The 13478-nt window shown below is 38.7% G+C and overlaps 1 protein-coding gene across 1 annotated transcript in view; it reads right to left on the reverse strand.

Annotated features, from left to right (window-relative positions):
• Window positions 1–5260: 5260 nt before the first annotated feature.
• Window positions 5261–13478, reverse strand: part of LOC137299162 (electrogenic aspartate/glutamate antiporter SLC25A13, mitochondrial-like) — a 38453-nt gene continuing 30235 nt past the window's right edge. The window contains exons 15-18 of the mRNA XM_067831714.1: window positions 13032–13170; window positions 11662–11820; window positions 10451–10541; window positions 5261–8034 (exon numbers count right to left, since the gene is read on the reverse strand). Coding sequence (XP_067687815.1) covers window positions 7872–8034; window positions 10451–10541; window positions 11662–11820; window positions 13032–13170 — 552 coding nt within the window. The 3' untranslated portion in view covers window positions 5261–7871. The remainder of the gene's footprint in view (window positions 8035–10450; window positions 10542–11661; window positions 11821–13031; window positions 13171–13478) is intronic.

The raw sequence follows: 13478 nt of genomic DNA on the forward strand, positions 1-13478 counted from the left end.
TCACCAGGTAGGAAAAAGACCAACTGATCTACATGCAGCCTTAAAGTGAGCAAGTGACTTGGGTTTTATACCACTAGCGCTATTCCGTCAACATCAAAGGAGACACCAGAAATGGGCTTAACAACTTGTACCCATGTGGGGAATCAAACCCAGGACTTCGGTGTGACGAGTGGACACTTATACCTACTAGGCTATCTCACTGCCCCTTGCAGCCTAAGAAATTCATAATTCCTTGGACTAATCCAGACTAGTCCTAACAATCTTCAGATGCCCTTTGAGAATTGTACTTGATCCAGCTTGTAAAACAATATGGATTTTCTTCATACTTTGTGTCAGTTTCATTTGGTTCCAAAATGTGTCAAAATTGAAGCCTAAGGAACTGAATCAAACCTCAGCTGCCTCATGTCAATGATTACACCTACCATCATTATACTTGTCTTAATCACAATTTCGCACTCACGAGCTGACACGAATTTTTCAGGCTGCAAAGCTCAAAGGTTGCATGTTTGTCCAGATCTAAAAGTAATTAGTGTTATCCGAGAAACAGTGACATTGTTTTGGATGTAATAAGCTGATCATGAACTCCAGACAACAAACAGTTGGAAAGAAACAAAAATGTGCTGGAGGGGCTCAAACCCTAAATAACTGTCAAGTTAAGCCTTGTCCCTTCTAGGATATCACAAAAATTGTGAGCAAGTTTGGTTTAATTTTGCTTTAGACATTATTTTGCTTAAACTTTGATACTGGGATTGAAACCCAAGGCCATAGGGCTTTGACTCTGACAGTAAATTCAGTTACTTCGAAACTCTTGCCCTACTTCAAATACACAAGGTGGACGTTCAAGATCGTCAGAAAGAAAAGGATGTTATCTTATTTGTTTCTCTAACCTTGAAAAGTCGTCCCCATGTCAACGATATGTAGATGTGTGTCCACCCTTGTTAGTATGTTAAAAATATATTCATTTAATCAAGAATATGGTCATTGGTTAAATATCAGCACACAAATATAACAGACTGTCTGCAGAAATTGTATGATATTGGTAAACAAGGCAGAACGTCCTTTTCTATAAACCCTGTCTAAATATGCAAAATGGGTCTGTAGACTAGAATGCTATGTTACCTTGGTTACATAATTGGTTGCTAGGGCAGCAGAGCAAATAATCACTGAAGTACATACAATCAAACAGATGTTCTATAAATATGCACACATTTGTAAAACAACAGACACACTACCATAAAACAACAACACAACAGACTTGGGTAAAAACAACAGCAATGGACTGGTGAGTATTCTGAAACAATACTTGTCAATGTTCCATGAAAATAATTTACATTCAAAACTCAAACAATACCTTAGCAGTCTGACATCCACTAACCATCTAAATTCAGTATAAAATGGGCCTTAACATGATTCCCTCTTTCAACAATTTCATTTCAAACACACTTTAAGTACAGAGCAAAATGTTCATAACTTCAGAATACTTGTTTCAGTACAATATTCTTGCAGCCTTTGGCAGTGTCAAATAAATGCTACCATTAGGTTCTTGAAAAGCATGTTGAAGTTGGTATAAGAGAAAATGTTATGGATGCCAACTTCCTTATTGTTTACACGTTTCTGGGTTACTCCTTGCCTCAATCAACAGGTGGACTGTCTATGCGACGAAGGAAATGATGTTTAAACAATAAAAATGAAGTTGACATCCATAACACTGTCTTGAACCTAAATGCTGCCACGTTCATATTCACTATGACTGATCAGAGCCATCTGAATACTGCTAGCTGTGGAACTTAAATTCAAACTAAGACCCTAATTAGCCCTATCTATCTATATCAATCTCTCAGATGGTATCTGAATTGTTTTCTACAGCTAATAAAACCCAAAATAACCCACTTAAATTGAGCTATGTAGTACCATTAAAAATGTTCTTAACAGTAATGAGGAAGCTTAACCCATCCAATCATAGTGCCAACATACATGTCAAATTATCAGTATGTATCAAGATCCTACCCTGGTTCACCTCTTGTACACCTACCATTTCCTCACTTGTATTCTTTAGCAAACTGCAGCAGGGTCTCAACAACATTAAAGTCCATTGCTATGTAGAGTTATGCAAAATGTAGAGGATAATAAACTACCTTCTGTGTAATACCATTTTTATTAAACGAGTTAATGATTTAGTATCAAAGGAGCGAAAGCGAGTTTGACACTAAATCTTTTAGTTTAATAAAAATGATATTTCATGGAAGCGAGTTTAGTATTATGTTTATTACACGCCAACATAAATTGACAGAAACTGCCGCAAAATTCCCTACAGTGTGAGGACTCTCAGCTTTCTGAGAGTCAAGCAAGGTCTAGTAAACTTGCAACATCGGCATTAGCATTGTGACGTCACAACTTTGAACCATTTTGACGTCATATGTCAAACGGTATTACACTAGTGCAATATAACACTGCAGTATCTTCAACGGGCGAGTAATAAGCTTGGATATTTCACCAATTTTAACCTAAGAAGCTACATCACACTGGGAATACAAGCATAATTTACATTCATAATTCTTCTCAGACATGTCAGAAAATACATTCCAAAGGAGACACTCTAAAAAAACTATCCTCCCGATTCTTGCAACATAATTGCAATTATTCAAACATACAATAACAACAGAACCACCAACACTTCACCATTAACCAATGAATATTCTATGCAAACACAACCACTTGTTTATATGAAGCAATAATACTTTGTGCATAGATCAAATTATCCTTTTTCATCAATTATCCTCAATGTTTATCATACCTCGTAGCAGTGTCATGATTCAACTAAGCATCATCCCAGTTCCACGATTTGTCTGATAAATTATTAATGTACTACAAATATAAATTTTCCGTTAATTCAGCAAAGGTTTTGATTAAAATTGCAACAAAGCCACAGCTCACCTATCTACGCAAATATCAATGTAAAAGACCGAAAACACTCAGGATTTAGAAACAGAGATTGTTGTCAGAATTAATATACAAAGATTTTCTGCAAAATTAATGACTAATAATAATAAGAACCTTATGATTTGAAAAAAATCTCTCAAGAGAAGAATCATTCAAGTTAAGGTTGCTCAGTCTATCAGTGTGACCATTTCAAAACTAAGTCAAAATTTGATATGCTTTAAAAAGGTTAACTAATAACACCACTCTAACTCCATATCGCTCATAATTAAATTTCCCAATATGGCAGTTTGAACGGCCATATCGAAGTATCAGGGCAAGTGTTAAATCATGGTAAAATTAAGCAGCATAAAAGATAGACAAACCAGCCACAACACATATCCATATAAGCAAATACAAACATAAACAAATAATTAAGACAGGCTTCATATCACAACAAAACATGCAAACTTACAGAGACTATTGTGACATTTATTTGCCAATTTCATATTTCATAAAATCACTGCGACCATGATAATAGAACACTTTCTTCTCATTGTATCTGGTACAGTCAACACAATGGTTTTTTTTCCAATCCATTTTTATTGTGACACAATACTAAACTAAATTCAACTAATAAACAAATATTTTTCATTGGGTAAAGTCCCAGGAAAATGAAGCTGCCAATCTGAATCATGACACAACTACGTCTGCAGGGAGACTGATAACAAAACAATGATAAATGAGCTGAATCTTCGTACTAATGTCTTTAGAACGAAATAAATATTACAACTGCAACTGAATATACTGGGAAAACAACTATGGACAACAGGCCTAACAACCAGTGGTTCAGTTCATTCATATATATATATATTATGCACAAACATTTTACCTTCAGATTTAACTCTTTGCCTCACTGGAAGCATTCTATCTTGTGTAGTTTTGAGCAGTTGATGTGCTTGACTATTCCCAACAGGTGTACCAGTTTGTGGGAAAAGGGGAGATAACCCATCCCTATCCAATCTTGAACTTTCAACATTTACACTGGAAGGATGTGTGACATCATAGCAAGGTATATGACGTAAAAATTGTTTGACAGTGTACAAGCAGTATAACAACACATACCAGCGCGAATGGCCCTGAGGAATTATGGGAAACACTGGTTGTCATAGCAACAACAGTAACATCATGCCCTGGGACTGACTTGATTAAGTGCATGAACAAGAAATTTAATGCAGCAACATCTGTATGATGACTAACAGTGTGATGTGCTTCAAGGCAAGGCTCACAGATATAATAAGCAAGTGTCCAAGCACAACGTTTGGCCTTCAAAGAGCTTTAAAGCATTACGAAAAATCACATTCTGATAAACTAAACATTTTTACCTTAGATTTCTGGCCTGTCATTTCTGATTGGCAAATCTTGGTTACCAAGGTAATGGAGAATATACTGTATAACAGAGAGACATTCATGCTAGGATCTGGCGACCACAGATGTCCATGTGACTGGCCTGAGTGGAAGAAGGCATGTACTGAAATGCTTCAATAAGTTGTCAGTTAACTTTTACAGTTACATAGGGCTTCCTATCTACACAGCATAATCGAACAATAGACAATCTGGTAAACCAGACGTCCAACAATGTGCAATCTGATTTGTTTCCAACCTGATAGAAGACTGAGATTATATATCTGTCATCAGTTCTGGTGACAGACAGTACTCAGGGTGCCAATCCACAAAGCATTAGTAGAGTTACGACACTCGCAAGCCTATAATGAACTATAGTTGACAGGTCGTAACATTGTGAATGCCTTGAGTATTGGGACTGATTTTCTCCACCACCAGCCCAGTCCACCACTGCCGATATTTGCTACACTGTTAATGTCTATGAGCACAGGACTGGGTCTGACAAGAATCGCAATCAAATGAAACTTACATCTGAACACACAAAAGGATTCCCCATTCTTAAAGAAAGCGTACAATTCCCTTCACATAATACAATGCCTAGCAAAAATAAAATGCTTAGTAAAAACAGACATGAACTAAAAAAATAAATAGTCTTGTCTAATGATGCTTAATTACAAATTTGTCATCTTCACTGACAAGGTCATTTTCTCTTGTTCTTTCAATGTTGTTTTCTTACCTCCAGAAGAGAAAGTGTGATGTGATAAAATTATAAATATGTAGTCCCAATCTTTTGTGAGTGAAATTTTCACTACAATTCTGCATCATGCTAAAATTTACTGTTTGTCTCCATGGTGCGGTTTCATGGTACTTTTTAAAATTATTAATATCAGAATCTATGCATCTGAAACGCGCAAAATATTTTTTGCGTGGTTTTATAATATTTTTTTTGCATCAAAAACACATGTTTCTGCGCTAACATGAACATTGAGCCAGTCACATACACTACCTCCTGTAAAAGGCAAATTACTGTATCAAGGCACCATCACTCATTCAGAGACCAAGTGTACGTATGGGTACAGAGCCATGGTGGTCAACTTGTCAAAAGATCTTCCTTTTTCAGACCATGAGGTCTATTAATGGCATTAATTCCAACATATTACCACAGTTGTTTAGTTGAAGAAAGCAGTGTATGAAGTAGGGCCTGTCCGACAGCCTGAGACAGGCTAGATTTTTGACGGACTGTAAAGTTTGCAGCTAGCCAGCTCAATGGTCTGGTAAATGTTCCATACATCTAAGAAAATTCATCACATCTTGGTTCTTGGGGTGGTTAAATCCTCTTGGGGCTGGTAACTTCAGAATGTCTGGCTGGATTTGTAGGCTTATTTCATACACTGGAGATATGGAATAATATATTCAGGTCCATCACATTCTATATACTGTTTGCCAGGTACGAAGTATCCAGGGATATAAGGTAATTATCATCATAAAGATTTTCATTGGGAGTTCTGTTAGTATTATGCCAAATGTTACCAATATTGAAAGAAACACTTCAAAAAGCAAGCTTGGGGGAAAAAAGTTAGCAGAATATATCAATTATCCTAGCCATATCAAGGAATAACTTGAAGATTTCCAAGTTTCACGGGTTGCATCAACCCAGGTTTTTCATCTTATAACCAGGGATCCTGGTTCAACCAAGGGAAGCAACTATGGGCCACCTTGATAAGACTGTGATTGGTAACAACTACTGATACAACAACAAACTTTCTATCTCATGCACACAGGTAAACCCAAATTTTAAACCCAACTTTAATTCAGTTCTACCTGTCAGGCTGAATTATTCATTAGTCAAATTATCATGTTTTCTCATCAGGTTTAAAGGGATTAGCAAGTTATATATATGCATATCATACTTCTAGATGTTATCAATATATGTCATTTCAGAAACTGATTCTTTTGGAAAGATGCCCGCCCATATCCCCCCAACCCCTATTCCTCCTAAACTGTATCCTAACCCTTACCATAATCCTGATAATTTCATATCCATGTTTACAATGTCCAGTCAAAGGCTTATAGTCAAATTACCTGAATATATATCCATCTTCTCACTCATCACTAAAATTTAGGGGCATACAGGCATAAGTCCTAATATCCTTTTTCAGTTCAGAGATGGCTATGTTCTGCCCAATCATGTCCCAGTTTGTTGTATTTCAACAGGTTCTACAGTTAATACAGCTCACAGTCAAGTCTGGAAAACATCACTCACTGGATTACCCTGTTCAAATAAAGCCAGTTTTCTGACTGTACAGTAATAAATATTCATCCTGCATAAAAAAATATTTAGCAGTAAGAAACTTAACGTATACATGTGTTTATCCAAAAGGGATCTAACTGAACATCCGTAACATGTAACAAAAAATGAGCTTAAACACATTCCAAACAACCTGTAACCACGATGTTGATATCATAAATAGCTGCTATCAGAGAGACTCTGTAACCGATAGTTTCCACATCGCCACAGTTTATGCATCGAAGATGTTGATACAGCTAAGTTTTTCGAGAAGCGAGATTTTCGCTGGTCTGGAACTAGCAGCCATGCTCACTAGTCAACATTTACATCCTAGTCTGTAATCTGCACTGGGAACTGACATCACAAATTATCTGTGACAGAAAAAGCTTTAATGATTTGAGGAAGACAAGATGCCTAACAATCAGTCTTGTCATTCCTGGAGCTGGCGTGGAACAGTCTGTTGTTTTGCTCTGCAGAGCTCTGCGTAGTATTTGGAGATGATGCCAGCTCCGTGCAAGTAGCTTTTGCTAAGGAAAAGTAGGTAGTCTTAATTAGGCACTTGTGTTGCAGCAGTCGTGGCCAATGGCTGGCACTGTCAGTAGCTGGTGTTGACTTGAGATGGCCCTGTCAGGAACTTGTGTTGCAACCGCCTGAGCGGTTAGATTTTCTTTTGTAAGAAGCTGGCACTGTTAGAAACTTGTGTTGACTGGAGATGGCCATGTATAGAGCATGTGTTGCAACCAGCAGATTGATTAAGAGATTTTCATATCTGCGTAGCTGGCACTGTTAGAAGATTTTGCACTGACTACCCTGCCCTGTTAGAGATTGTGTTGCAGGTAACTGGCAAGGTGAGGAGTTAATTTTCATGCTTGCTACGTGAACATGAGAATCTGGCCATGTCAGGAGCTTGTTTGGTGCTCGTTCATAGACTTGACCTGATCTCCGTTCTCTTCTACGTCCCCATACCCAGCATGTTTTTCCCAATCTTACACAATCCAGTGACAGAGATACTCTGCTAGCAAATTCATGGTTGAAAGGCAAGACAATTATCACAGATTCAGAATATATAGACCTCATCCAGTGTTAGTACCTCCCGGGACCTGTTGGCGCGTTTTGATGACTTGTGACATATAAGATGGGGATCTAACTCTCGGTGGACATTTGAGGTCATCACACACTACTACCATTACTTCTTGTCATTCAACTGCAAACTGGCAACCAGGGCACATACATGATTTCCCTATCCTAACGAACTGTCATCACCTCATTCTGTAGCTGTGGTACGGAATTTTGGCAAACAAAGTCCAAACTGTGACTCGATTCCCTGGAAGGTAGCATGAGCCAGGCGGTACCCTCCTATGTGGTCTGGGTTACGAGACATTAATTCCTCTAAGTGCACAGACTTGGCTTCTGAGCCCTCAGGACGCCTGAAACAAAGGCACACTAGCATTAGATACGAATCTGCAATATTCAAGCTTTTTCATGGCAGCGATTAAATATCTAAATGTCGGTTAGATTGTTAAGTCATTGATATCACGACAACTGATGTAAACCGTCTTCTCAAGAGATATCAATTACTACAAATCAAAAATAATGTTGATTGCCGTTCGTTCTTTAATCAGTTAACTATCGGATGGCAGTGTGTGTATACTCAAATGTGGGTCAGACTATTCAGTGATTGATAGCAAGATCACTGCTGTTGGGATAAGACATGTATCAACCAAGTCCGAAGTTCAACAACCACACAATTATGCTGTTAGTGGCTTCCTTCAAAAGGGTTACTGCAAACTGATAATATCCTGGGCCCCTGAAAGTGATTGTAGCGCTATGACAGTCAAAGTCTATGTTAAAGCATGGAAATTAAGACTATCGTAGAAACTGGGCCCTGGATCTTCACAGTGATTAGCTGATGCTGGGACATTAATAGTTGGTTGGTTTTGGGTCTTGGGGTTTTTTTTTTTTTTGTTTTTAATCTTATCTTTATTACACTGGGACATTAACAGTTGTTTGACTTGACACCTACGCCCCAAAATACAGTCATCCCTCGCAGTAGCGCGGGTCTTTGGGTCCACGGACGACCCCCAGTGTTATTAGACATCAGTGTTACAGTACCTATTACATCATGTGGAACAAAGTAAAATCACATTTTTATAAGGACATGACAAAATTGCTATTTTGTGTACTGTGCCTAGTCAAAACTATATTGTATCCTTGAAGGTGGAAATAAACAAACTTTGAAAATGAAAACATACATATACATACAGGAAACTTGCAATAAAAAAAATCACTAGACATGATAATTTAATTGTTGTTCCTGCTATGCTACCTGTTATTCAACTGTGCGATCAGCTGTGCACAGATGTTTTTGGTCCAATGTACCTGCGATTCAGGTAAAAACGATCCTATAATATTACATCAAAGAATTTCTATTCCATTATGAGAATATTTTATATATTAAGCAGTTATTGTAACAGACATATTTTGCATTGCCATTAGGTTAGTATATAATGCACGTTTTCTGCAAACATATTTAACAATACAATGAACACAGGCCATTACCTGTCTGGATACATCGTACATAGGAGAGATTTTAACGAGTCACTGCTGACTTTCCATGATACTTGCAACTTTGATTGTAATAAAAAAAAATGTTGAATGTTGGCTATTTAATTGTTAAAAGTGACTTCAATGAGTCAATCATGCGGGTCTCGGAATCCATAGATTACAGGGTTGTAATCTGTTCTTAGATTCTAAGAACAATGTAAATTGGTGCTATCGTGGTAGGCACGAAAAACGGACCCTCACAAATGTGGTAAGCGGAAGTTGTACGCGTATGGAATGGGGTAATGCCATTCTCTCACAGTGTCTCTGTTGTTTCTGTCAACAGTTTTAATGAATAAAAATGGGATTGAATTTAATAAAATAAAATGTGTTTTCTGACACCATACATTCCCAGATGCCTTTGTTTAATCGTGCCATAGCGAGGTGTGTTGCATCACAGCCGACATTGTAAGTACTGGTCGTAACTCGACTGATAGCATGTCTTGTCTTTCATAAGTTACTACTACGATGTCGGTATGATTATTATTGAGAAAACCCTGCATGTTTTAAGCATCTGAAACACAATGGATATCTACGATAAACACTGTCAGTTGCCATCCGCCCTGAATTTCACTACTTTACATTATTTACCTGAGTGCAACAGCGGATTGGTTCAAGAGCTATTGTCGATTTTGTGAAGGGGGGTGATCGCAGTTCAACTTTTTAATGGGAGCCACGGATTACCCCACAGTTTAACCGAATCCGTGGTATCACGAAGCGTGTCATTGCGAGGAATGACTGCATACATATTTATGTGTCTCTGCTGTACATGTGTGATTGTCTGCACATGAGTCAGCATGTCTTGTCTTTCATCAGCAGATTCACGGCTAATTCTTTAATTAAATGAACCAGAAGCACACAATCCAGTTATGGATATAATCAGCAGTCACACATGTTCTAAGTGATGATGCCAGACCAAAATGTAAACCTGAGCACTCTTATCCAAGAAGCTGCATTGTAAGACCAGTGTAACTTGCAGTGGAAGTTCTTTGAAAGGCATTTTAGAAGTTGTACAGATGAAGGAAAACCAAATGCTATGGATAGTCAACTTTCTTAATGCAGTGGGTGTGACGTTTCTGTGTGGGTTCTAAGACCGTTATCGAGCAAGTGATACTCTATGTAATAAAGAAGTGGACTATCCTAGAACTTGGGATTTCCTTGCTGTGGACAAGTTAAACCTGGACCCTCAATGTGCTAATAGTTTTCTATATGCCACTTAAAGATACAAGGGTTACTGGTTACCTTCCACCAAAGTCGATATAGAATACACGCTGCAGCAGCTCATATGTCAGCAGTGTCACACCGAACTGAGGTGAGGACCGGAACACTCGGGCTGAAACACACGACAATGCAGGTGTAAGGAAAGGTTTCTGTTTGTCTGTTTCATTCAATTTGCCAGTTTACCACTAAACAGTGTCACAGTAACTTTCAACATGTCAGCTTAACACTGAGTAAGTTGGGTTTATTTCTTTATTCCAGCACTATCAGTGCAGGGACACCAGAAATGGGTTTGTAAAACCTACTTAATTACGCCCTGAACAGTGATGCTTGAGTTGAACACTTTTAATAAAATTTGAAACAGAAACATATATTGCAATAATTTCTAGCTACAGATCAACAGAAAGTATCATTACATGAACCTGTATGGAGAAAATGTTATCATAAAATGTACGAACCATAAGTGAGAGAAGTAACAGACAAAGAAGGTGTGATTTTTCAAAGTTCAGTATTTTAGCTTCATATTACTGACATGTGCCTAGAATGACACATTGCACCCATGTGTAAAATACAACCTGGGTCTTTTCCAGCTATATGGCGGCAGTCTGTAAATAATCGAGTCTGAACTAGACTATCCAGTGATCAACAACATGAGCATCAATCTGTTCAATTGGGAACTGATGACATGTGTCAACCAAGTCAGCGAGCCTGACCACCCAATCCTGTTAGTCGCCTCTTATGACAAGCATAGTCGCCCTTTATGGCAAGAATGGGTTACTGAAGGCCTGATCATGATGATCAAATGCTGTAACCACAAGGCTCCCTATCATCCTATCATTAAATATAGCAGGAAGGAGCAAAGACAGAAAAGAGGAACTGTCCGACTTGTCATAGTCAGTTTGTCAAATGTGAAGTAGAATTCTAACTTCGTAGTGATGTCATTGTTTGTTTTTATCGCTCAGGCAAACGTTTCATATTAACAGCCACTGTTCACTGTTTGTTGTTTAACCCAAGCTGTCTGTAAATAGAGTCTGGACCAGAATCCAGTGATTGATACTACAGCAACAATCTATAGCCTTGTAAGCGATACAGTTTGCTGACGCTTACTTATTTGTATCATCATACCAAGTGTTGAAAAACCAAGAATCACACTCTGGAATTTAACAAACGTGCAGATTATGGTAAGTAAGACATGAAACGTCAGAGAACAATCAAAGAAATTGTATTTCTCCTACCTGGTGCACCCTTCCAGAAGGCCCCCCATCCCTCCTCCATGTAGATCTTGCGGGTGCAGTCCAAGACACCACTGTATGTTGTCTGGCCCGTCCGTGCTGCCACCTGGAGGCGTGTCTTGATCACATCAGCAGGTGTTGGTAAAAATGCAGCAGGCATACCTGGGGACAGGCAGTAATATCAGCCACATGCATCACACACTGCATGACCATCTGGCATTGGAAATACCACAGCATTTATCACATGCTGCATCAAAAAAGAACTAGATTCCTGCATCTGTCTCACAAAGCTATCACATAGATGTGACTATTACACCTCCTACAATGTAACAGACCTAAAATAGTTGTGGTGCTACGATATCCTTGGTGCTACAACAGGGCCCTGTCTCCGATGAAAAATTATCATACAAGCATAATATGTGTTATCAAGTAAACAAATCTGTCAATTATGTAGAAAGCACCCAAGATCAGAGTGGCTAAGTGTGACCGTATTCAAGTTTCAAGTAAGTAAGCACACCTGTATATATGACAATAAGAATCAATCACACAAGCACACCTGTACATAGGTATGATAATAGGAATCAATCGTACAAGCACATCTGGTCATAGGTCAGATAATAGGAATCAATCGTACAAGCACATCTGTGCATATGTCAGACAATAGGATTCAATCATATAAGCACACCTGTATACAGGTCAGAAAATAAGAATCAATCATAATTATATTGCCTGTCAGTTCTAATCAATCAAACATCAAACACTGTCTGACACTGGCATCAATAATACATTACATATTGTCTGACACTGTCATCAAACATGCATTGCATACTGTCTGATGCTGTTATCAATCCCTGTAATCAAGGTTTGACACAGACATCAGCCACACAGTACCTGACAAATAATAATAATACGTTCATTTATACTGCGCCAAACTCCACTCACAAGGTGAATGCTCATAGCACTAACAGTCAAAGCAGGCATGTTATTACCCCGGATAACCCAAGCTGCTTGTTAGGCGCTAGAAGGTTATAGTCACATGACTTATCCCATCAGGTAACCATTTTCTGCTGGGTGAACAAAGGCAATTTAGAACCAACTCACTTGCCTAAGGTGAGACCATGTGTCATATGCTTCGTCGTGGGGCAGGACTGAAGTACTAGAAACTGTCAGGAGTTAAGCTGCGAGTCACCCAAACGGGCACTGTCCATGCCCATCGTTGCTTCACTTCACCTGAGTTTTATGCACTGGACCACATGCCACCTGTCTGACTACAGGTTTCAATCATCTATGCTTAAGGCAAGACAATAAGCTCAAACAAACTGCCGTGCAGTAAAGGCCAAACCAGGTGTAATGTCAGTTAAAACCTGACCTACCAGCAATTGTGGCAGACAACAGCAGTGTGCCAGGGGAGTTGTAGCCGTTCTCGTCTGCGAAGTATTTCTTCGTGTGTGCATAGGCAGGGAAGTAGATGGCGGAGAATGGGATGTCACGGAGGAAGCAGGCCTTGGCTCCCTGGAAACAGGAGTGATTTTACTTTGAAGAACAAGACTTCACATACATCTTTCAGACACAGGAAAAGCAGGAGACATCAGGCCACATTTCATGCCACACTTTCAAGTTCATCACTTTGGGTTTGGTTAATGGCCCTTAATGAATATGCTACACATTTGCTGCAGATGGTCATCTTTATTGTATTCACCAAATTGACGCACGTAAATGTGCCTGCTTCACTTTGGGTGACCTCTATAGTGAGTGAGTGAAAGAGTGAGAGAGGGAGTGAGAGTGAGGCTTTGCATCATTTTGTGCATTATTCTAGCAAT

Source organism: Haliotis asinina, chromosome 10 (genome assembly GCF_037392515.1).
Source record: "Haliotis asinina isolate JCU_RB_2024 chromosome 10, JCU_Hal_asi_v2, whole genome shotgun sequence".
Classification (NCBI taxonomy): domain Eukaryota; kingdom Metazoa; phylum Mollusca; class Gastropoda; order Lepetellida; family Haliotidae; genus Haliotis; species Haliotis asinina.